At 53.3% G+C, this 21,887-nt stretch overlaps 1 protein-coding gene across 1 annotated transcript in view; it reads right to left on the bottom strand.

Annotated features, from left to right (window-relative positions):
• The window catches only part of PADI1 (peptidyl arginine deiminase 1), a 39,566-nt gene extending 17,956 nt beyond the window's left edge, over positions 1–21,610 (bottom strand). The window contains exons 1-4 of the mRNA XM_039229057.1: positions 21,519–21,610; positions 2,224–2,404; positions 988–1,060; positions 388–449 (exon numbers count right to left, since the gene is read on the bottom strand). Coding sequence (XP_039084988.1) covers positions 388–449; positions 988–1,060; positions 2,224–2,404; positions 21,519–21,610 — 408 coding nt within the window. The remainder of the gene's footprint in view (positions 1–387; positions 450–987; positions 1,061–2,223; positions 2,405–21,518) is intronic.
• Positions 21,611–21,887: the final 277 nt, after the last annotated feature.

The raw sequence follows: 21,887 nt of genomic DNA, 5'->3' as shown, positions 1-21,887 counted from the left end.
CACCCTCCTCCTCACTCTCTGGGGTCTAACTGAGGCTGTCCACGCAGCCTCCTCTATCGGAAGCCTTCAGTCAATCACTCAAGAACCTATTACGAATCACCTACCATGTTTGGGGGTCCACATACACCCCAGGAAGTAGAAGAGGCATCGAGCAAAAGAGCCAACCCCAATTCCAAAATGGCACAAGCAAGGCTCAGATCTCACGGGATTCACACAGCATATCGATCGCACGGTGCAAGTGACACCCACCCAGGCCCTTTCGGCAGGTCCCCAAATGGGTCCCCTGCGTTGTCTGCTACGGCAGCCCCTGGGACCCACCACCCCTGGGTTTGCGTGTCAACTGTGCCATCCGAGGGGGGGGGAGGGGGAGAACCTGGAGACTGTCACCTTGTCGCCATGGCTCCTCTTCAGCTTGCCTGTACGACCCGTGTCGACGTCCAGGGAGATGTCTGGAAAGGGATGGAGAGGGGCTGCCAGGGCCTCACGAGGTCCTGTCTTCACGTCCGTGACACCCAGGCCGAGGCAAGCTCTGCCCATGAGACCCTAGGAGACCTGCTCTGGGGACCGGAATGCCTGGGCGGCCCTGCCTCTGGCAGTGGGGACGGGGCCTGAGGTTCTCGGTGCCGGCTCTGTGGCTCTCGGAGCCGCCAGGGCTCGGGCTGAAGGTGGCCCGTGGCTCTCTGAGGTTTCGAAGGGGTCCTGGCGTTCCAGTGGTGTGACGTGGGGACTCCAGAGGAAGGGGGCCTAGTGTGGGTCTAGCTGATGACCTGTGGGCAGTGCAGTTTCTAGATTCCAGTGGCCCTGAGTATTGCTGGGTCCCTGTCCCTGAGGTTCTAGACAAATGGAAGGCCTCTGGAGAAGCCCCTTGATGGTGGAGGAAGAAGGCCACGGCCTTGCACTTGGGCGCTCCCCTAAGACCCTTAGGTGGGCAACATGGAGGGGGGGCGGGCATGAACGAGGAGCCGGGGAGAGGGGGGCAGTACTCACCGACACCGGTGAGGTAGAGCACGCTGTGGCCCAGGGCACCAGCCTCCTGCTGCCCGAAGTAGGAGACCTTCACCTGTGGGGACATCATCAGCCCTGAGCCAGCACAGCCACCCCTTCAGAGATGGCAGAGACAGGGGGATGAGGGGGGACCTCGACAGTCCCTGCTTACAGGTGGGGACGCCTGAGCATCCCAAGGCACTCCCCGCTGCAGAAGGTCCAAGATTCACAGTGTCCTGGCTTGGACTCCGGGCTCCCTTCCCCGGCTAGAGAGGATGTGGGTGCCTCCCTGGTCCAGGGCTGGGCCAAAGAGCAGGGAGGGTTGGGCATGGGGCGCATCCCAGAGGGCGCAGCTAAGCCCTCGGGAACCCATGGAGACATCGAACAGGAAGAAGGAGGGAAGGCAGAGCTGACGCCATTGACTTAGGCAAGTTACTCAGCCTGTCTAGGCTTCTGTTTCTTCATCTGTAAAATGGGAACGATGACCACAGGACATCCCCCTGATAAAGGCCAATGGTCACAGCTTTTCCCATGGTCCAGAGCCCAGGCCCTCTCACTGAGCTCCCAAGATGGCCCCAGGAGCCCCGGCCCATTCGCAGGAAGTCCCCATCCATTCACAGGGAGGCCATTCTGGGCCCTGCCTGCAGGCATGCAGCTAGGAAGCAGAGGAGGTAGGATTTGAACCCAAGACGGGCTCCAGGGCCCCTCCTCTTGGGGGGGGAGGGGGGAAAACAGCTTCACAGTCTCTGTCCCTTCCCTGTCGGGGGAGAAAGGGCCTTGGTCAGTGTGTGTGCGGTGGGTGCCTGGGGGCGAGTGACAAGGGTGTGGTCCGTGAAAGAGATGCCTTTCATGCCTTTCTTCTTCCTTAGCTCGGGGACGCATGCGGATTCTGGTGGGCACTTGCGTCTGCGCGCATGCGTGTGCCCGGGTGCTGCTACAGAGCCCTGCCCGCTGCGGGGGCTTGTTTTAGGGTCTGTGTGCAGGTCGAACACAGGGATTAATGTGGAGGTGCCTGTGAACTTGGGGGGATGCCTAGGCGGCTGTCTTTACGGGCGTATTCATTCGTGTGTACGTGTCACTTTGCGCGCGTGTGCGTGGGATGTTGCACCGCAGGGTGGGCCTGCCTGTATCAGGAGGCGCAATGCGGATGGAGGTGTGCGAGGGTGATGTGTGAATAGGGTTATGCTTGGGTGGGGTTGGGAGCCGCAGCCCCTGACTGTAGAGCCGGGGGTCCCTTACCTTGAAATCGTGTAAGTCCTTACTGGCGGCGTCCACGGATATGGTCACGTCCACATTGGCGTCCAGGGGCCAGCGGGTCTTGCCTGGGGGCACTGTCACCCGTGCTGGGTCATAGGCCATGGAAACCTCCACGCCGGAGCTCCCAGAAACCGCGAAGCTCTCGGCATCCTGGGGCACGTCGCTGACAGAAAGGAGACAGGGAAGGTTCCAGGGGACTCAGGAGAGAGGCGGCAGTGGGGTGCTGGGGACCAGAGCAGCCAAGGGACACAAACCTCAGCACCCCTAACCCGCCGCCAGCCAGAAGACCAGCCCCGCTGCGCACCAGGAAGCCTGGTCTCCATCCAGCCCAGCTCTCGGATTCCCACGGGACCCACCCCGGGCGCCTCCTTCTCTGGCCTCAGTCTCCCCGTCTGTAACCCGGGGAGTGGGAGCAGAGCGCTGGCTCTAGCGGCAGGGCCCTGAAGGGGACCTCGTGTGGCATCCAGGACAGAAGACAGAGGAGAGGCAGCGGGGCATGGAGCTGAGTCATGGCGTTTAACCCCCTCCCCTGACAGTGGTCCCGAGGCTCCAGGGAGCAGAAACGGGACCCTCTGGATGCCCCACCCCCACCCCAGGGCTTCCCGTTCTGATACTTGCAAATTCTCCAACCCAACAGCGCACTCGCTTGGCCGTCCACCTCTCACCACCTGTACCGCCACCACCTGATGGCCGGGCAGCCCCCTCCGGGCCTCCCTGGACCCACCTGTCCCCTCTGTTCTGCACACAGCACGCAGGCTGTGCTCTTCCTTCGCTCAGAAGCAGTGATTCCTGCCCCACTCAGTAGAAGGCACAGGCCTCACAGTGGCTTGCCAGGCCCTCTGTGATGTGCCCCCTGCCCCCTCCCTGACCTTCTCCTCCCCACCGTGCCCCCCCCCCATCCTCTCTGCTCCAGCCACATTGACCTCCCAGCTTCCCAGGAAGCTGCCAGTCTGTCCCGCCTCAGGGCCTTTGTACTGACCGTTTCCTCTGCATAGAATGCTCTTCCCCCAGATAATCCACACGGCTCATTCCCTTACCCTCTTCAGGGTTCTGCTTAAAGGTCACCTTCTCAGTGACCCCCCCATCACTCCATTTAATGCTGCACGTTGCGCCCACCTTCTCCCCCTCCACCCCGTCCCTCTCACTCGGCTCTGATAGCTGGGCCCCGGGATTCCATAAGGCCCTTGGCCGTGTGGAGCCCATACCCTAGAGGGGAGGTTGTCAGTGTTTTTCCCTCCCCTGAGTGTCCCTCCTTCTCACCTGACATTCCCCTGGACAGAGCCATCAGCCTCAAGGCTCAAGGTCAAGTCCACTTGCAGATGCCCACCTGACTGCAAAGATGCTGGGCCAGAAGGGTCCTGCCTCTATCCTTTCCTGAACTGCTGAGAACCCACCCAGATCATAAACCCTCTGGAGAAACCAGACACCCCTCTGAACCCCCCACCACGGTCCCCTGTGCCTCCGCCGACAATGGTGATGGGGTCATAGTTACAAGAACCCCAAGTCCCCCGCAGGCCTGGCTCTGTGCTGCTCAGCACGGCCCTCAAAGCAGTTATTGCTCTCCTCATTTCAGATGCAGACAGGGCAGAGAAGAGACCCGCCCCCGCTGCCCCCACTCATCCCGGGAGACTTGGCAACTTCAGGGCCCCCCATCTCGCATGCCCTTCGTCCTTGTTTAATCAGTTACCGTAGGAACCCAAGGACCCCAGATGCCCATCTTCTAATCTGACCCCGTGTGCCATCTGCCCCCACTCCCAGACCCAGACTGTTTCCCTGACCTTCCCGCCGCCTCAGAAACCTGCTACCCCCACCACTGTGCCCAGAGGTGGGAGGGGGTCCTGCGTGCTCCTCCCTGTCACTTCCAGACCATCGTCACTCTGCACTCATTCCTGGAGGGGGCCAGCGCCCGCCACCAATCTCCAGTGCTCCTTGCAGTTTCAGTAGCCGTGTGGGTGATGGGCCAGCTCTGGGCGCCTCTGTGCCTGATCTCCTTCTCCGGGATCCTGTCCTCCACCCTCCCCCAGGGAGGACCCTGGGTTTTGTCATCACCAAGAACCGCGCCCACCACAACCCCCTCCTCCCCCAACTATCAGCAGCCCGGGAATTCCTCCTGCTCACCTGCCAGCTCACTCCCTAACACACCACCCCATCAAGCCCCCAACAAGCCCTCATCAAGCCCCCCCTCTAGCAAGACATGTAAGCACCGAAGGTGAGCCCCCACTGTCCCCCTGGGCGGCCTGGGCCTTCCTGTTCTCTCTCCCCTTCATAGGCTTAGAGTCCCTAGCCTGGGTCACAGTCACTCCTTGGCACCGCCCGGCTCTCTGTGCTCCTTCCCCTCCTTCAGGCTGCCCAAGCGCCGCCCCAGCCCCTGTCCAACACCCTCTCTCCCCAACCCGCACCTGCATCCACACAGCTGACCGCAGCCCACCCAGATTCTCAATCGATCGCTGTCCTCAAGTTCCTTTGTCACTGTCCAGCAGCCTTACAACATCTCTGGGGGCTGGGCAGCTGGGGAGGGAAGGGCTAGGGTTTCAGGCCTATTTGGGGGCTCCATCTCCTGGGCGCTGGGCTCAGGGCTTTGGTCCCAAGCTCCCAGATAAGGGTTCCAGCTCTGAGCCCTGAGGCCAGGCTTTGGAGTCTGGGCTCCTCATTCTGATGTCCGAGTTGAACTTGTGTGTGGCACTAGAATGACCTGGTGCTCAAGATGGGGACAGGACTGGGCCACTCCGTTTCTACGACCCATCTTCCTGAGGTGGACGGGTAGGAGGTGACAGCTTGGACACCCATGCCTTTGTCTCTTCAGCTCCTTTACAGGAAAACGCCTCAGTTGTGAGTGCTCGCTGTCCGATTCTGCCTCCCTGTGGTCCCTGTAACTGGCCACTAATCAGGCTCTCCTCTGCTGTTTCCAAATCCACAGGTCCTTTCTCTTCTTCCTCTTGAGACCCATCAGGGGCATCTGACCTGGATGCTCAGATGTCCTTGAAATCCTTGAAATAGTTCCCTCTTGGCCTCTGAGACATGAGGCTCTCCTCTCCTCTCCCAGACTTCTCCTTTTCTGCCCTGACCTCCTAACGGCACAGGACCCCAGGCGGTGACATTCTGGCCCCCACTAACCACCAGCAGGTGAAGGTGCATGTGTGTGCATATATTTATGGTCATAACTAATTTTACTGATACAAATGATGTGTAGCATACACTACATTAATGATAGTACAATATACATTAGTCTTCGTCGTAAAATTACTTTTAAATTCCATAAATCCCCCTGATTCTTACAGAATGCCTCTCACAACCGCAGCCAAACCATAGCTGCAATTCAGCCACAATTCCACAAGCAGAGTTGTGTCCCAATTTGCTAATTCTTTCCCCAATAAATGTGTTGTCATGAAAATCTGATACGGGACATAATTGTGGATCGATATGTCCATTTGTGTTCAAGAAAAATGGAAGGAGGGCACCTGGGTGGCTCAGTCTTCATCAATAAAGCAATAAATGTGAGTCCTGGTTTGTAGCCTTTCCCAATTTCTTTGGTATAGAGGCTTCCACCAGCCACCAAATTCAAGGTGTCAATGCAACATCAATTAACTCAGAGTTGCAAAGAAATGCGTAATCACACATGATATGTAACTGGTTACAGAGTTGAATGATCTCAGAGCATAGATTACGGTAGAGTGTGGTAACATAGTAAGGAAGCAGTGTGTTTTGAGTTATTACTATTGTTTTAAGTATAATTTATTATGGGGAGCCTGGGCAGCTCAGTTGGTTAAGCAGCAAACTTTCGCTCAGGTCATGATCTCACAGTTCGTGGGTTTGAGCCCCACATTGGGCTCTGTGCTGACAGCTCAGAGCCTGGAGCCTGCTTCCGATTCTGTGTCTCCCTCTCTCTCTGCCCCTCCCCCTCTCACAGTCTCTCTCTGTGACTCTTATTCATTCTCAAAAAATGAATAAAAACATTTAAAATTTTTTAATTAAGTAAAAATAAATATAATTTATTTAATTGTAAGTATATCCAGTTTAATTTTAAATACTGTCATGGCTGTGTTTGGCAAAAGGCTTGTAAACTTCCTAGAAAAATGGGCAATGAGGTCCTCTTAGGAAAAGACCCTGCCAGGGGTGCCTGGGTGGCTCAGTCGGTCAAGCGTCTGACTTCGGCTCAGGTCATGATCTCACAGTTCGTGGGTTTGAGCCCCGCGTTGTTCTCTATGCTGACAGCCAGCTCAGAGCCTGGAGCCTGCTTTAGATTCTGTGTGTGTCTCTCTCTCTCTGACCCTCCCCTGCTCACAGCTGTCTCTCTCTCTTTCAGAAAATAAATAAAACATTTTGAAAAAAAAAAAAGGAAAGGACCCTGCCATACTGCTAAAAATACATATGTTCACTTCTCTCCCAGCCTTCTCCAAAGGAACTCACAGCCTTTATCAGGTGACATGAACTGGGGAAAAGGAAATAATCATAGTTTTCTGGTTTTATTAGACACTGGCTCAGAACTGAGGCTGATTCCAGGAGACCCACATGTCACGGCCACCTGCCTGCTGGAGCAGAGGCTTTTAGTGGTCAGGTGATGATTGGGGTTAGCTGTGGTCCAGCTCCCAGTGGGTCCAGTGAGTCTTCTCCAAACCCATCTGTTGGACGGGGGTTATCCCCCAGCTCCAGAACCTGTATTGGGAGTAGACACCCAGCAACAGGCCGGGTCACCTCATAGACACTCCGTGAGTGGGTCCCAGCTGGCTCCTGTCTGGTGACACTTATCCCCTTGATGATCTCCACCTGCCATGCTGATATGCTTAGAAACCCAACTTTCTATCTCCAGACCCTCATAGTGAACTGTGTTTTCAACATCTCCTTTGGGTGACTAACAGGTATTTTAAATTTGTGTGTCTGTACATAAGCATAAAGGGAACAATCCAACAAGAAGATACAATTGTAGATATTTATGCACCCAACAGGAAGGCACCCAAACACGTGAAGCAGCTGGTAACAAACATAAAGGAGGTAACTGATAGTAATGCAATAATAGTGGGGACTTGAACACCCCACTCACATCAATGTATGCATCATCCAAATGGAAAATCAACAAGGACACGGAGGCTTTGAATGACACATTGGACCAGATGGATCTAACAGATATATTTGGAATGTTCCACATTAAAAGAGCAGAATACACATTCTTCTCAAGTGCACATGGAACATTCCCAGAAGAGATCACATAGTAGGGCACAAAACAGGCCTCAACAAATTTTAAAAAACTGTAGTCATACCATACATCGTTTCTGATCACAACACTATGAAACTAAACATCAACCACAAGAAAACATCTGCAAAGGACACAAATACTTGGCGGTTACTTAACACACTTCTAAACAATGAATGTTTCAATGAATGAAATAAGAAATCAAAGAGGAAATTAAAAAAAAAATACCTAGAGACAAATGAAATTGGAAACAGAACTGTCCGTAATCTTCATAATGTAGCAAAAGTGGTTCTAAGAGGGAAGTTTACAGCAGTACAAGCCTAACTCAAGAAGCAAGAAAAATCTCAAATAAGCAATGTAACCTGACACATAAGGGACCCAGAAAAACAAACAACAAACAAAACTCAAAACCAGTAGAAGGAAGGTAATGGTAAAAATCAGAGCCAGAACAAAGGAAGTAGAAACTAAAAAAAAAACCAACTGAACAGATCAATGAAGCCAGGAGCTGGTTCTTTGGAAAGATCAACAAAGTTGACAAATCTTTAGCCAGACTTGAGAGAGAGAGAGAGAGAGAGAGAGAGAGAGAGAGAGAAAGTGAATAAACAAAATCAGAATCAAAAGAAGAGAAATAACAACAGACACAACAGAAATACAAAGGATTATAAGAGAATATTATGAAAAATTATGTGCCAACAAACTGGACAACCTAGAAGAGATAGATAAATTCCTAGAGACATATAACCTACCAAAAATGAAACAGAAGAAATAGAAAAATAGAGCAGACTAATAGCCAGCAATGAAATTGAATCAGAAAAAACAAAACAAAAACAAAAACCTCCCAACAAACAAAAGTCCAGGATCAGATGGCTTCATGAGTGAATGCTACCAAACATTCAAAGAAAAGTCAATACCTATTCTTCTCACACTGTTCCAAAAAACAGAATAGAAGAAAAGCTTCCAACTTCATTCTATGAGGCCATCATTATCTCACACCAAAACCAGACAGAGATACCACAAAAAAAGGAAAATGCAGGCCAATATCTCTGAGGAACATAGGTGCAAAAATCCTCAATAAAATATTAGCAAACTGAATCCATCAATACATTCTTAAAAATCATTTGCTACAATCAAGTAGGATTTATTCCTGTAATGCAAGGATGGTTCAATATCTGCAAATCAATCCACATGATACATCACATCAACAAGAGAAAGGATATAAACAATATTATCATTTCAATAAAAGCAGAAAAGGCATATGACAAAGTTCATCATCCATTTATGATAAAACCCCTCAACATGCAGGTTTAGGGTTAACATACCCCAACATAATAAAGACCTTAAATACAAACTCACAGCTACGATCATATCCCTTGGGGGGAAACTGAGAGCCTTTTCCTTAAGGTCAGAAACGAGACAAGGATGTCACTCTCACCACTTTTATCCAACAAGTAGCGTTGGAACTTGTAGCCACAGTAATCAGGCAATGGAAAGAAAAAAAGGCATCCATACTGGTAAGGAAGAAGTAAAATTGTCACTATCTGCAGACGACATGATACTATATATTTAAAACCCTAAAGACTCCACCAAAAAACTACTGGAATTGATAAATGGATTCAATAAGATTGCAGGATACAAAATCAATACACAGAAATCTGTTGCATTTCTATACACTAATAACGAAGCAGCAGAAAGAGAAATTAAGAAAACGATCCCATTGATAATTGCACCAAAAAGAATAAAATACCTAGGAATAAACCTAACCAAGGAGGCGAAAGACCCGTACTCTATTAACTATAAAACACTGATGAAAGAAATTGAAGATGACACAAATGAATGGAACAATATTCCATGCAGATGAACTGGAAGGGCAAATCTTTTAAAAATGTCCATGCTAGGGAGGGCACTTGTGGGGATGAGCACTGGGTATTATATGGAAATCAACTTGACAGTAAACTATTTTTTAAAAAATAAAATAAAAATGTCCATGCTATTCAAAGCAACCTACAGATTTAATAAAATCCAAAATACCAACAGCATTTTTGATACAACTAGAACAAATAGTCCTAAAATATGTATGGAGCCACAAAAGATCCTGGATAGCCAAAGCAATCCTGAAAAAGAAGAACAAAATTGGAAGTATCAAAATTCCAGATATCAAGATACAGTACCAAGCTATAGTAATCAAAACAGTATGGTACTGGCACAAAAATAGACACATTGATCAATGGAACAGAAGAGGGAATCCAGAAATAAACCCACTATTATATGGTCAATTCATCTTCAACAAAGGAGGCAAAAATATGCACTGGGGAAAAGTCTCTTCAACAAATGGTCTTGGGAAAACTGGACAGCGACATGCAGAAAAATGAAATGACAACTTGCTTACACCATACACAAAAATAAATTCAGAATGGATTAAGGACCTAAATATGAGACCTGAAACCATAAAATTCCTAGGAGAGAACACAGGCAGTCATTTCTCTGAGAGCCATAGCAGCATTTTTCTAGATATGTCTCATGAGGCAAGAGACACAAAAGCAAAAATCAGCTCTTTGACTACATCAAAATAAAATACTTCTGCAGAGCAAAGGACAAAATCAATAAAACTAAGAGATAATCTACTGAATGGGAGAAGATATTTGCAAATGACATATCTGACAAAGGGCTAGTATCCAAAATATATAAAGAACTTATACAACTCAACACCCAAAAAAACAATAATCCAAACAAAAATGGGCAGAAGGCATGAACAGACATTTCTCCAAGAAAGACATCCCATTGGCCAGCAGACACATGAAAAGAGCTCAACATCACTCATCATCAGGGAAATGAGATCAAAACTACAGTAAGAGAAGCTCTTGGGTGGTTCCATCAGTGGATGTCCAACTCTTGATTTTGGTTCAGGTCATGATCTCAGGGTTGTAGGATCAAGCCCGGCATTGGGCTCTGCACTGAGCATGGAGCCTGCTTAAGATTCTTTCTCTCCCTCTCTCTCTTCCCCTCCCCTGCTCGCTCTCTCTCTCTCTCTCTAAAAAAAAGAAATCTACAATAAGATATCACCCCACACCTGTCAGAATGGCTAAAATCAAAAACACAAGAAATAATAAGCGCTGGCAAGGATGTGAATGCAAACTGGTGCAGCCATTCTGGAAAACAGTATGGAGGTGATGCAAAAAATTAAAAATAGAATTCCCATATAATCCCGTAATTCTCCTATTGAGTATTTACTCAAGCAATACAAAAACACTGATTTGAAAAGATTCATACACTACAGCAGCACTATTTACTATAGCCAAATTATGGAAGCAGCCCAAGCGTCCATCAATAGATGAATGGATAAAGAGGTGATATATTGGGGCGCCTGGGTGGCTTAGTCGGTTAAGCGTCCGACTTTTGCTTAGGTCATGATCTCGCGGTTCGTGGGTTCGAGCCCCGCGTCGGGCTCTGTGCTGACTGCCAGCTCAGAGCCTGGAGCCTGTTTCAGTCTGTGACTCCCTCTCTCTCTGACCCTCCCCTGCTCACGCTGTCTCTGTCTCTCTCCTAGAAATAAATAAAATATTAAAAAAAAAAAAAAGAGGTGATATAGATGTATATCCTATATGTATACACACGATGGAATATTATTCAGCCATAAGAAAGGGTCAGTCTTGCAATATGCAAAACATGGATGGATCGAGAGAGTACAACACCAAGTGAAATGAAGACAGATGCCATATGATTTCAGTCATATGTGGAGTTTAAGAAACAAAACAAAGGTACAAAGGGGAAAAAAAGAGACGAACCAAACAAACAGACTCTGAACAAGAAACTGACGGTTACCAGAGGGAAGGTGGGTGGGGGATGGGGGAAATAGGAGACACACCTAAAACTAGTATAAAACCGTATGTTCGCAATACTAGAATAATTAAAAGGAAAAAAAAAAAGACATTCTACTCTAAGAAACAAGAATCATATCAGGGCACCTGGGTGGCTCAGTCACTTAAGCCTCTGACTTCAGCTCAGGTCATGATCTCGCCCACGGTCCATGGGTTTGGGCCCCACGTCGGGCTCTGTGCTGACAGCTCAGACCCTAGAACCTGCTTGGGGTTCTGTGTCTCCCTCAGTCTCTGCCCCTCCCCTGCTCACACTCTGTCTCTCTCTGTCTCAAAAATAAACATTTAAAAATTTTTTAAAGCAATAATAATATAAAAAAATAAATGTAAAGGGTCCCAAACCAAACTCCTACATCCCCACCCCTGCCCCGTCCAAACCACCCCTAGACCTTGCACTGCCCCTCCATCCTCAGGTTCATCCTGGGGTCCCCTCCCCCCCTCCCTCATATTCACACCCAGCGCCCCAGCAGACCCTAGTGCCCGAGTGACTCCGCCTCCACATCGTCTCCTGATCTGACGCTCTCACCTCCTCCACAGCCAACGCCCCGGTGCAGGCCACCAATTGCTTTCACGTGGATTTTTAAAACAGGCTGGTCTCCTGACGCCTTGTCTGTTCTCGACGTTTTTTTTTTTTAAGTGCTATGATGGCTCTCCTACTCATAAGCCTTCCACAGAGCCTCTGTGGTCTGCCCCAGGCTGCCTTCCTGACCATGTGACTCCTCTCTCCCTCCCCACAAACCCAGCTCCTTGCTCTCCCTCCAGCACGCTCAGCTCACTCCCACCCCAGGCCCTTTGCACCTGCGGCTCTCCTTATTCGCAATGTTCAGCTTGCAGATGTCCGCTGGGTCCTCACTCCCTCGTTTCCTTCTCAGGGACGTCTTCTCTGCCCAACTGAGGACAGTGTGATAGGGAGGACACCGTGAACCCCACGCTTCCTAACCCCATGACCCAACTTCATTTCACCTGACATCTTCTGCTCATTTTGACATATCTGCTTCTTGCCTGTCCCTCCTGTTGCTCCCTCTAGAATGCAGCCGTTTGTCCCCCTCACTTTACTCTCTCGAAGCCACTGTCCCCTCAGCACCCAGCGCAGCACCTGGCATGGAGAAGGAATATAACAAACCCTTGTGTTCTGGATAAACCCGGAACCCCAGGACTTTCCCCAGTTTGAATGCAAACTGCCTGGCTCCAGAGCCTCTGCACACTCACCCCGAGAGCAAGTAGGTGCAAGCCCCGGGCCCCCAGCTGGTGGCAGAAAGGTTCCCAGCTCGTGGGAGACCCCTGCCCCACCCCCACCCAGGGACTGCCACCGCCAGACACAGCCTTTCAAGGGGAGCGGGGTTCCGTGGGGCCAGTCCCCAGCTTTGGGCAAAAGTTGACATTTCCAAGTCACAGCCCTGGCACACAACTCCCTGTTTGGAGCGAGAAATAAGAGAAATAGTAATGCCAACGATTTGTATGGTAAAAGGAGCGGGACCCTCCAAGCCCAGCCTGCTTCTCGCCCCCCAACCCGCTCAGCCACGGCTGCCTCAGCTCCCCCATCTCTGCGGTGCTGGCAGCCCGGGCTCAGTTTCTCTCTTCCCTGCCCGTGGCAGGTGAGTCCCTAAAGGGCCGCCTCTGCAGGCGTCACCTGGGTCTTCCAGGTTCTGTCACTCCCATCCAAGTGACTTCCCTTGGGCTGCCTCTCGGGATGGAAAAGGTGCGAAAGAGCCAAGGCTATGCCTCCGGGAGCTTTGCAGGCTGGGAGGTAGAGGGAGAGGAAGGGGACCCCGGGAGGGGCTGCTGTTTGCCCCTGGTGCCCGCACTGGGCAGGTTACGCCAGGCAGGCTCTCGCCGCCTCAGATACTCATTCCCGTGGCATCCCCCACCCACCAACCCGAGCCGGGCCCGATGGGTGGGGGGGTTCACACCGCCTTTCCTCACCTCTCAGGCTTCCGGATCTGTGGGTGGGGCCGTGGATTAAGGGCTGCTCTTGGGGGTGTAACCAGCAGGCGTGGGAGGTTGTGGTGAGCTCCAGGCCCGCCCACTTCACACCTACCTGCCTGCCTGCGGTAGGAGCCTCTCACTTCACACCTACCTACCTGCTTCCCTTGAGGGGGGGAGTCTCACCATGCAGATTCAACGCAAACTCACGGTCAAGCGAAGTAATGGGTTTGAGAGCACCCCTTAGATCAGAGGGTCTAAGTCATTACCATACACGTCATCATTGTTGTCTTTGTCTTCATTTCCACTGTTGGGCTGATGAGCCGGTGCCCTTCTCCTATTTCTGTAGGGGTGGGGGATAAGGATGGGGAAGGGGGGGAGGCGGAATCATCTGCATTCTTGAAGACCCATTTCCAATGCCACCTCTTCGTGGAGGGAAGTGCGGGCTCTGTGTGGAGTGTGGTGGCCTCAAATCTGGTCATTCAACTGCTCTGAGCCTCTGTTGTCCTCCTCTGTAAAATGGGTATAATCCAAAGGGCTACTTCCTAGGGCTGTGCTTGGCACACAGTAGGTGCTTAATAGGCCTTAGGTGCCATTGTCACCGTAACTAGTCCCCTCCCCAGGGCCCCCCAGCAGCCGAGCCCATGCGGGCCAGATCCCGGTGTCCTTCCTTTCCTTGGTGTTCCCACAGCACTGGTTCACACCTTCCTTGGGGCCCCTTCACAGTCCCTCTGCGTTGCTCAGTCCTTCCTGACTCATTCTGCACAGCCCCGCACTCCGGGCCCCAACCTGGGCCTGGCATCCCAGGTTAATAAAGAGGCTGCAAGGAGAACAGAACAGATTCTTAGAGAAGCTCACAGAAGGGGGCGCAGGGGATGGGAATTTCAAGTCAACAGGTAATTCCCAGCCATCAGCGACCTCGTAGGACATAGGGTAGCATGTTCTGTGGACAATATTGAGGTGGGGTGTATTGGGGTGGCGTTTCCACGCACCTACCACATGCCAGGCACATGCTCCGTTTTTCATGCTCGTGATCTCATCCATACTCACAAAAACCCTCCCCGGTATGTGCTACTGTCCTCATTTAGCAGATGAAGAAATCTCAGAGAGGTTAAGTAACTTTCCTGGGGTCACACAGCTGGCCAAGGGAGGAAGGAGGAGCAGGTTTGTCTTCTATCTTATGCTCTCCTGGCTGACTTTAAAATGAAAGTGTGTGCCCTGAGCACGTCCCCAGTGGGGACTGCAAGGATGAGGCAGTTGGGGAAGATACAGGAAGGGAAAAGGAAAATGTTGAAACTTTGTAACATGAGCTCCTCGGTATGGCCCCTCGGCACTGGGTAGGAGAGGCCTAAGGCAGCAGGTGGGGCACCGAGTCAGGAGAGCCATGTCCCCTCCTCCCACACACGCACCTGAACTCTACAGGGGTGAGGTCAGCGCAGGCCAAGAGGGCAGCACCCATGAACTCCCGGCTCCTGCCCGCCTAAAACAATGAGCCTCTGGAGTATCTGCAGAAGCCTTGGGTCAGAGAGGGAACCCGGAGATCACCTTGGCCTGCCTCCTGCCCAAGGTAAGACTCCGTGCTTGAACACTTCCTGTGCCAGACAACTCACTACTTCACACCCCTTTGTGTTTTGACAGCTCAGGTAATTAGAAAGCTTTTCCTTTTGCTTAGCTACACCCTGCCTCCCAGAAGCTTCCTCCCACTGGGGTTCAGCAGGCCACACCTTCTCTCAACTACTCAGAAATTTCCTGCCTGGCCTCTAAGGAGAGGAGTAATACAGCAACCCCGGGGAGGTCTCTCCCATGCCCTCCATCACGCTTGACACTTGGACTTCACCAGCCCCCGGGGATTGAGTTCGGAGGCCTGGGGCCCCCCTTCCCGGCCAAGGGTCTGGGAAGAAAGGGCAGCACAGTGCTGACCCGGCCTCCGGCTGGGTGGGTGGGGATGGGGGCATTGTGGCAAAGGACCTGTGCACCCTGGAGGTTGCCCAGGCCACGGTGCTGGGGAGAGGCGAGGGCAGGAGGGGAGAATAGTGCAAAATTGGGTGGAAAGGCCGGAGAGCAGACCAGGCCAGACAAGCCTCACACACGGCCAGCCAACTGCCCACTGGGTGACCCCCAAGTGCCACCTTCCAGATGGCCTAGACTAGAAGTTTTCTAGCCTGAAGCCACAAGAAATGCCATAGAGCCCGCCAGCAGGACCCAGCCAGTCCTCTCTGATGCGGCGGCTCTGTGAGTGCCTCTGCTGGGGACCGAGAGCCCCACAGAGCTGGCCGGGCCCCCCGGGCTCCAGCCCTAAAGGACAGCAGCCCCCCAGGGGCGCACGGAGTTTCCAGCTCATGCTGTGGGCTGCTCAGCCTCAACACGCATTCCCTGAGCACCTGCTGTACATCGGGCCCCACGCCGGGCACCAGGAGAGTGGAGGTGGAAGCCCCGGCCCTGCCCTGGCGGGGTCCACACGGGACAGGTAATAAACCTGCCGTCTGCATGACACTTGGACCCCATTCTAATCCCGTCCCCACGGCCCCTGCTGAGCAAGGAAGTCAGCATTCCTCCATTCCTTTTACAGAAGATGTACGGAAATTCAAAGGGACCCAGTGGCAGAGCTGGGATTTGCCCCCAGTCAGGTCTGACTCCAAAGCCCAACCTCTGCCCTGCCCCCCACACCACCTCTCAAGCTGACCCAGCAACATAGAAGATTCCCAGATAATGAAGTCTTCAAAGGTTGAACTGCCAGAATTTAGGATCAGGCAGATCAGGATTCAAATTCCAGCTCCGGCTTCGGTGGGCTGTGTGAGTTGGGGCAAGTTTCTCGACCTCTCTGTATCTCAGTTTCCTTGTCTGCAAAATAGGGATCATCCTTGCCCAAATCTCGCAGGCTTGCTGGGACATTTCATCGCCATGAGGTGGTGAGCACTCACCGCAGTGCTGCCCAGGGTCATTACCGGCCCAAAGAGTTCAGGGAGAGGGCCATTCCTGGAGAGAAGGCTGGTGGGTAAGAGGATCCTGTACCAGCCTTCACTCTCCCACGTGACCCAAATGGTGGCTTGTGAACATCTATCATCCTGAAGTCCTTTTTGCTCTCAGACTCAAGTGGGAGCCCCTCTTATGGGCTGGTATGGGCTGGATCACCTCCAGGTATGGGCTGGATCACCCCCAGAGCCACGGCCAGCATGGTGGTGAACTCAGCCTGTTTTCAGTAACATCTGTTAAATGACCACTGTGCCCCATGGGGTAAAAGGCCACAGAGGGTCCCTCAACTTCCCAACCCTGGTGTGGCTTTCTCCTTGGCCCTCCCGGGGTGCTGGCTGTGGCTGACAGAGGTCAGGGAAGGCAATGATTGGCACCTTACAGACCCCGAGTCCCAGGGGTGGGGGGGTATCATTTTCTCCTAAACCTAGAGTGTGGCTGTGTCGTCTCTCTCTTCCTTCCTTCCCAGAGATAGTGACCATGGGTAACCTCTGCTCAGTCACTGTTCAGGGCGAGCACACCCAGGGCCTGGAAGGAGGCCCCAGGCTGGGGAGGCCTTCTTTCAAGTAGACCCCGGCCTTCCTGGGAGCGGGGGCTGGAGAGGAGGGGGCAGCAGCTGTCACCCACAGCCCTCCCAGCAGGGGCAAGCAGGGGTGAACCTCCCTGAGAGAGGGAGCCGCGAACTGGAAGGCAACTGTGAATCACTTCTTCCCTCTCACCCGCAGGCTCCCCATGTGCAGAAGGAAGAGCTGGCCGTGCTTATGCATTGTGCAGACTGGGAAATTCCTCCTCTGTAAAACGGGGGCCCAATTCACAGGTAACGACTACAAAAAATGTTCTCCCCATCTAGCAAGGGTGAGACAGGCGCCGAGCCCCCCGGGTAGCTGACATCCTCTGCTGGGTGGCGATTTGCCAGCTCCTTTGAGCCCTGCATCCCACGCACCACATCTTCCAGCGTCAGGACCACTTGGCGAAGCCGAACAGCTGCTTAGCAGCCCCATGAGAAGGGAGTGGAAGCTTCTCTGGACGGAGCAAAGCTGAGGACGTGTCACACGGAGATCATTTTGGGGGTCAGGAGGAATCGACCTCACACGTGAGCAACTCTCCCATTCCTGACGTCTCAAGTGTCCTCTCGGGGTCCCTGGCTGGTCCGCCCACCGAGGAAGGAAGGGCAGGGACTGGGAGAAGGGACAGCGGGGGGTTGGAGGTGATGGGAGCTGGGAGGGAAGGAAATGATGAAGAATGAGGATGGATTCCAAGGCCAAAGATGATGGGAGGGGTGGGGAGGGGAGGGCAGAGTGGCTGATAGGGAGGGTCCCGTGGGCTCAAACGGCAGGTGGCCAGGGGGCCCAGGAGGCAGGGACACCTGTAGGATTAAGGAGTGGCTAGGGGGGGCCTGGGTGGCTCAGTCGGTTGAGCGTCCGACTTCAGCTCAGGTCATGATCTTGCTGTTCATGGGTTCGAGCCTTGTGTTGGGCTCTGTGCTGACAGTTCAGAGCCCGGAGCCTGCTTCAGATTCTGTGTCTTCCTCTCTCTGTCCCTCCCCTGCTCACGCTGTCTCTCAAAAATAAACAAACGTTTTTAAAAAATTAAAAAAAAAAAAAGAGTGGCTGACCTCGGAGGTCCACCGGATGCCAGCGTTTTCTGTTCCAAGAACCCACCCTGCACCGTTCCATGTCCAGACTCGACGACCCGCTGGCCCATCACCCCCCATGGAACACAGAGGGGACCCTGGCCTCACTGTCTCCAGACACCTCACACTTAAACTGCAGCCTTACTTCTAATAAAGGAACGCAGGGCGGCACAGCACAGAGGTCCCGGCCCGGCTCTCGGAGCCTGTCAGTCACAATGAGTGCCGGCACCGCTCCGGTAATTATACCGGGAGCAGCACAATCACGCTACATTGTGCTCCTGTGCAAGTTAAAGGCATCAAATACTCAACATAAACATTAAGAATATATATATATATATATATATATATATATATATTAGAACTTTGTTCTGGAGCTTTTGTTCTTTGAAATGCACAGAACGGCAGGAAAGAGCAGCAGCCGGGGGCCTCTCTCTGGCTGGTCAGAGCTCCTCTCCCTGTGCACCTCCAATTTTACCAGTCTGATAGGAAGAGTCTATTTTGCTTTGATGGTTTTGTGCAGGGGGGGTTTGGGGGTTTGGGAGAGATCCAGGAGAACGTGTCTGTCCCCCACGCAGCCAGCCTTCTCCTCTATTCCAGGGAAAAAACATTCATTATGGCCTCTGGGCAGACAGAGGCCAGACAGCACCAAACATGGATTCCCCACACTGCCCACGCCCTCTGTTTTGGCATGAGTCCTCTGGGGGCCACCTCTGAGCAAGGCCAGGGCCAACCAGGGCCATCTGAGCAGACCTGCAGGGTCAGGGTGGTGACCTAGCCCGCTGGGGCGGTGGGTCAGGGCGGTGAGCTAGTCCATCAGAGTGAGAGGAAGGGGACGGAATCTGTAGCACATGCTAAGTCAGAGTGTTCTTTTTTTAATGTTTCATTTATTTTTTTTAATGTTTTTTTAAATTTATTTATAGGAGAGAGAGAGAGACAGCGTGAGCAGGGAAGGGTCAGAGAGAGAGGGAGATACAGACTCTGAAATAGGCTCCAGGCTCTGAGCTGGCAGTCAGCACAGAGCCCGACGCGGGGCTCAAAGCCACGAACCGCGAGATCATGACCTAAGAGAAAGTCGGACGCTTAACCGACTAAGCCACCCAAGTGCCCCTGTTTCATTTATTTCTGAGAGAGCACAAGCCAGGGAGAAGCAGAGAGAGAGGAGACAGCAAATCCAAACCAAGTGGGCTCTACTCTGAGAGCAGTAAGCCCGATGTTGGGCTCGAACGCATGAACGAACTGTGACATCATGACCTGAGCCGAAGTCAGATGCCCAATCCGCTGAGCCCCACGGGCGCCCCCGGGTCAGGGGAATTCTAAGGGTTCCTTGGGCCGGGACACACAATGACCTCAAACACAAATATTTCCCCAAATAACCAGTCCACAGAGCACCTGGGGGAATTAATCACTTCCTGTGATGTCACCCCACATGCCCATTGCCACTGGCTCTCTGGAGGGCTTAGCTCCCGGCCACTCAGGCCACACCTCCCCTTCGGGAGGGCCTTGCCCCTTCAAGCAGCAAGGCTAAGTACAAAGCCCTTGCTTGGCCTGGGCTGGAGTCAGACACCTGGCAATGGGGGCAGAGGAGCCCCAAGTTCATCATGGGGTGTAGCCCCTCCTCCTTGTCAGCCCAGGCCCTGGGGGACCTTCAGGCTCCTCCTCAAACCTTCCCAGGCTGACAATGCAGTGGCCCTTTCTCCACCTATCACAGACCCCATGGGCAGGAAGTCCTTCCTTAAGTCTACTTTTAAACCAACTTGCAGAACAAACTTAGTTTTCTAGATTAGAGACTCTCAGTGGCTATGTCCCTATCACGACCAATGCCCCGGTGACAGCTCCTGAGAGGCTCTTTAGCGAGGAGGGTGTTCCTCAAAATGCCCACTCAGGACCCCTTCCCAGAGTCAACCAGAGGCACAGCAGCACTGGCAGAGGTGGGCAGCTTCCTCGTGCCCCCCCCCCCCCGCTGGGCCCATGCCCGAACCTGAGGATGCCGAGGTGCTTGGTGACCCCAAAGTGGATTCCAGACAGCACTGCCCTCCATTCCCCCCCAACACGCCCTGATCTGTCTTCTGCTCCTCCGCCCTCTGAGATGGGATGGCAGGGGGAACCCAGGTCTGTCCAGCACCAGAATCGGCGCACTTGACCTCCACGCTGAACTCCCAACAGGCTCAGCTCACCTTGCTGGGGCTCGGATGAGGACCTGAGACCCAGCAAGGGTCAGTGACTGAGCCCCCGCCAGACAGCAAGTCGGCAGCAGAGCCGGGACCAGACCCTTGTCTCCTGGCCCCCAGTAAAGTGCCTCTGGCCTTCGTCAGCGGCACCACGAATGGCCTAAGTTTCTGAAATGACCTTCCGGAAACAACTGTTGGGACAGCAGGGGCCATGAGCGACCCCTGCCCTGTCCTTGGGGTTACAGCAGGATGGCTTTAAGGTGCCCAGCTAAATTGGAGCATCAGCTAACCAGCGGGTTTAAAAAGCATAAGTATGTCCCATGCAATATACTAAAAATACTCATTTACTGTTTATCTGAAATCACACACCTAACTGGGTGTCCTGTTTTCTCATCTGCTAAGCCTGGCAGCCCTCTGCCTGGGACCTGCGATCTCGGCTGGCCACCCAGATCGGAGACAATCAGCCCAAGGCAGGGCTGCTGACATGACTTAGAGCCAAGGTCTGGTCTGGCCTCCAGGCATCCTGGCTCTCCCAGCTCAGCCCTGCCGCTGTGAGGGGGGTCAGGGGGGCTTCTGGGACAGAGACCCACCGGAGGCCAGGCGGGAAGTTGGGCCCAGCATTTGCTAACCCGTCAGGGACAGCACAAGAGCTGAGACCCACGCGGGCAGGGGGAGCTCAGTTCACACCTTGCAACAGACTCCCCAGAGCCCACCTCCTCCGAGAGGGAGACTCCCACCCTGAGCCCCCGCTCTGCACCAGCAGGGATGGAGTTCATCGACAGTGTCAGAGCTGGAAAAGTCACCCCCGCCCCCCGAGATCCCCAAGCCCAGCCCCCTAAGTGGCCCGGTGGAGAAACGGGAGCTGGGCCAGGTCCCCAGGGTCCCCACCTGGGCAGAGCCAGGACAGGAAGGATCAAGGCCAAGTGGAGAAGCTGATTCCTCTGTGGCCCCCGAGATGTCCCCATGGCCACCACCTCCGCTGGCACCATCATCACGGTGGCAAACACAAGCCTGGGTCTTGTTCCAGGTTCTTGTCCTTTATTAACTCCTTGAATCATCCGTCTGACACTCCCCTCCTGATCCCAATCACCCTGGCTGGCCTCCGAGGATCCAGATGCCACACACCCCACACCTCCATTCAGACAGACGGGTCGTGGGCAAGACACAGAGGGCGAAATGCGGGACGGCCCAGTCCTGCTCCCTGTCTTAAGCCCCAGGTCATGCCGCTGATGCACACAAGTTCTACCGGGACGTCAGAAGGCACAGCCCGGGGCTCAGGAACCCATATCCGTGGGCTTGAGGCCAAAGACCTCACTCAGGCGTCCGGGACACGGAGCCCCAGGATGGGCTGACACCCTGGCTCCTCCCTCCCAGGCTCTCCATCCCACTCCCCCTGCTCCGCCGGCAGAACAGCCTCGTACCAGCATGTGCAATTTGTCCACAGGGCCCCCACCACCGATGCCTGGGGGTTCTCCAGGGGAACCCAGCCCCGTGCAGCCAGGTGGGTGCCTCTAAGTTCTCACCTGTGAATATCCACGTACATCTCGACTCCTACCACACACACGGCATAGGTGGGCTTCTTCAGGGACAGCCGCACCGCTCTGTGCGGGGCCATCCTGCCACCCTGGCTCCCCGCCTCTGCGCGTCCTATCTCCCCAACTCCACTCCCGGGCACCAAGTCACCAGGAAGGAGCGTGCACTCTGATGGGCCAGTGCCTTCCTCCTCCCTTTTAATTTCACCCTGTGACCTGATTAGCTGCCTAAGCCAAGTCCCCACCTCCTGGCGCCGTGCCCAGCCCTCCGCACTCAGGCCCAGCAATCCAGGAGGCCAGGAGAGGAGGCACTCGAGGTCTCTCAGAGAGACGGGGAAGTGAGGGCTTCAGCCGGGGACC

Source organism: Hyaena hyaena, unplaced genomic scaffold, assembly GCF_003009895.1.
Source record: "Hyaena hyaena isolate Hyena2069 unplaced genomic scaffold, ASM300989v1 scaffold_35, whole genome shotgun sequence".
Lineage (NCBI taxonomy): Eukaryota > Metazoa > Chordata > Mammalia > Carnivora > Hyaenidae > Hyaena > Hyaena hyaena.
The sequence above is the reverse complement of the archived record's forward strand: the minus strand, read 5'-3'. Positions and strand labels throughout refer to the sequence as shown.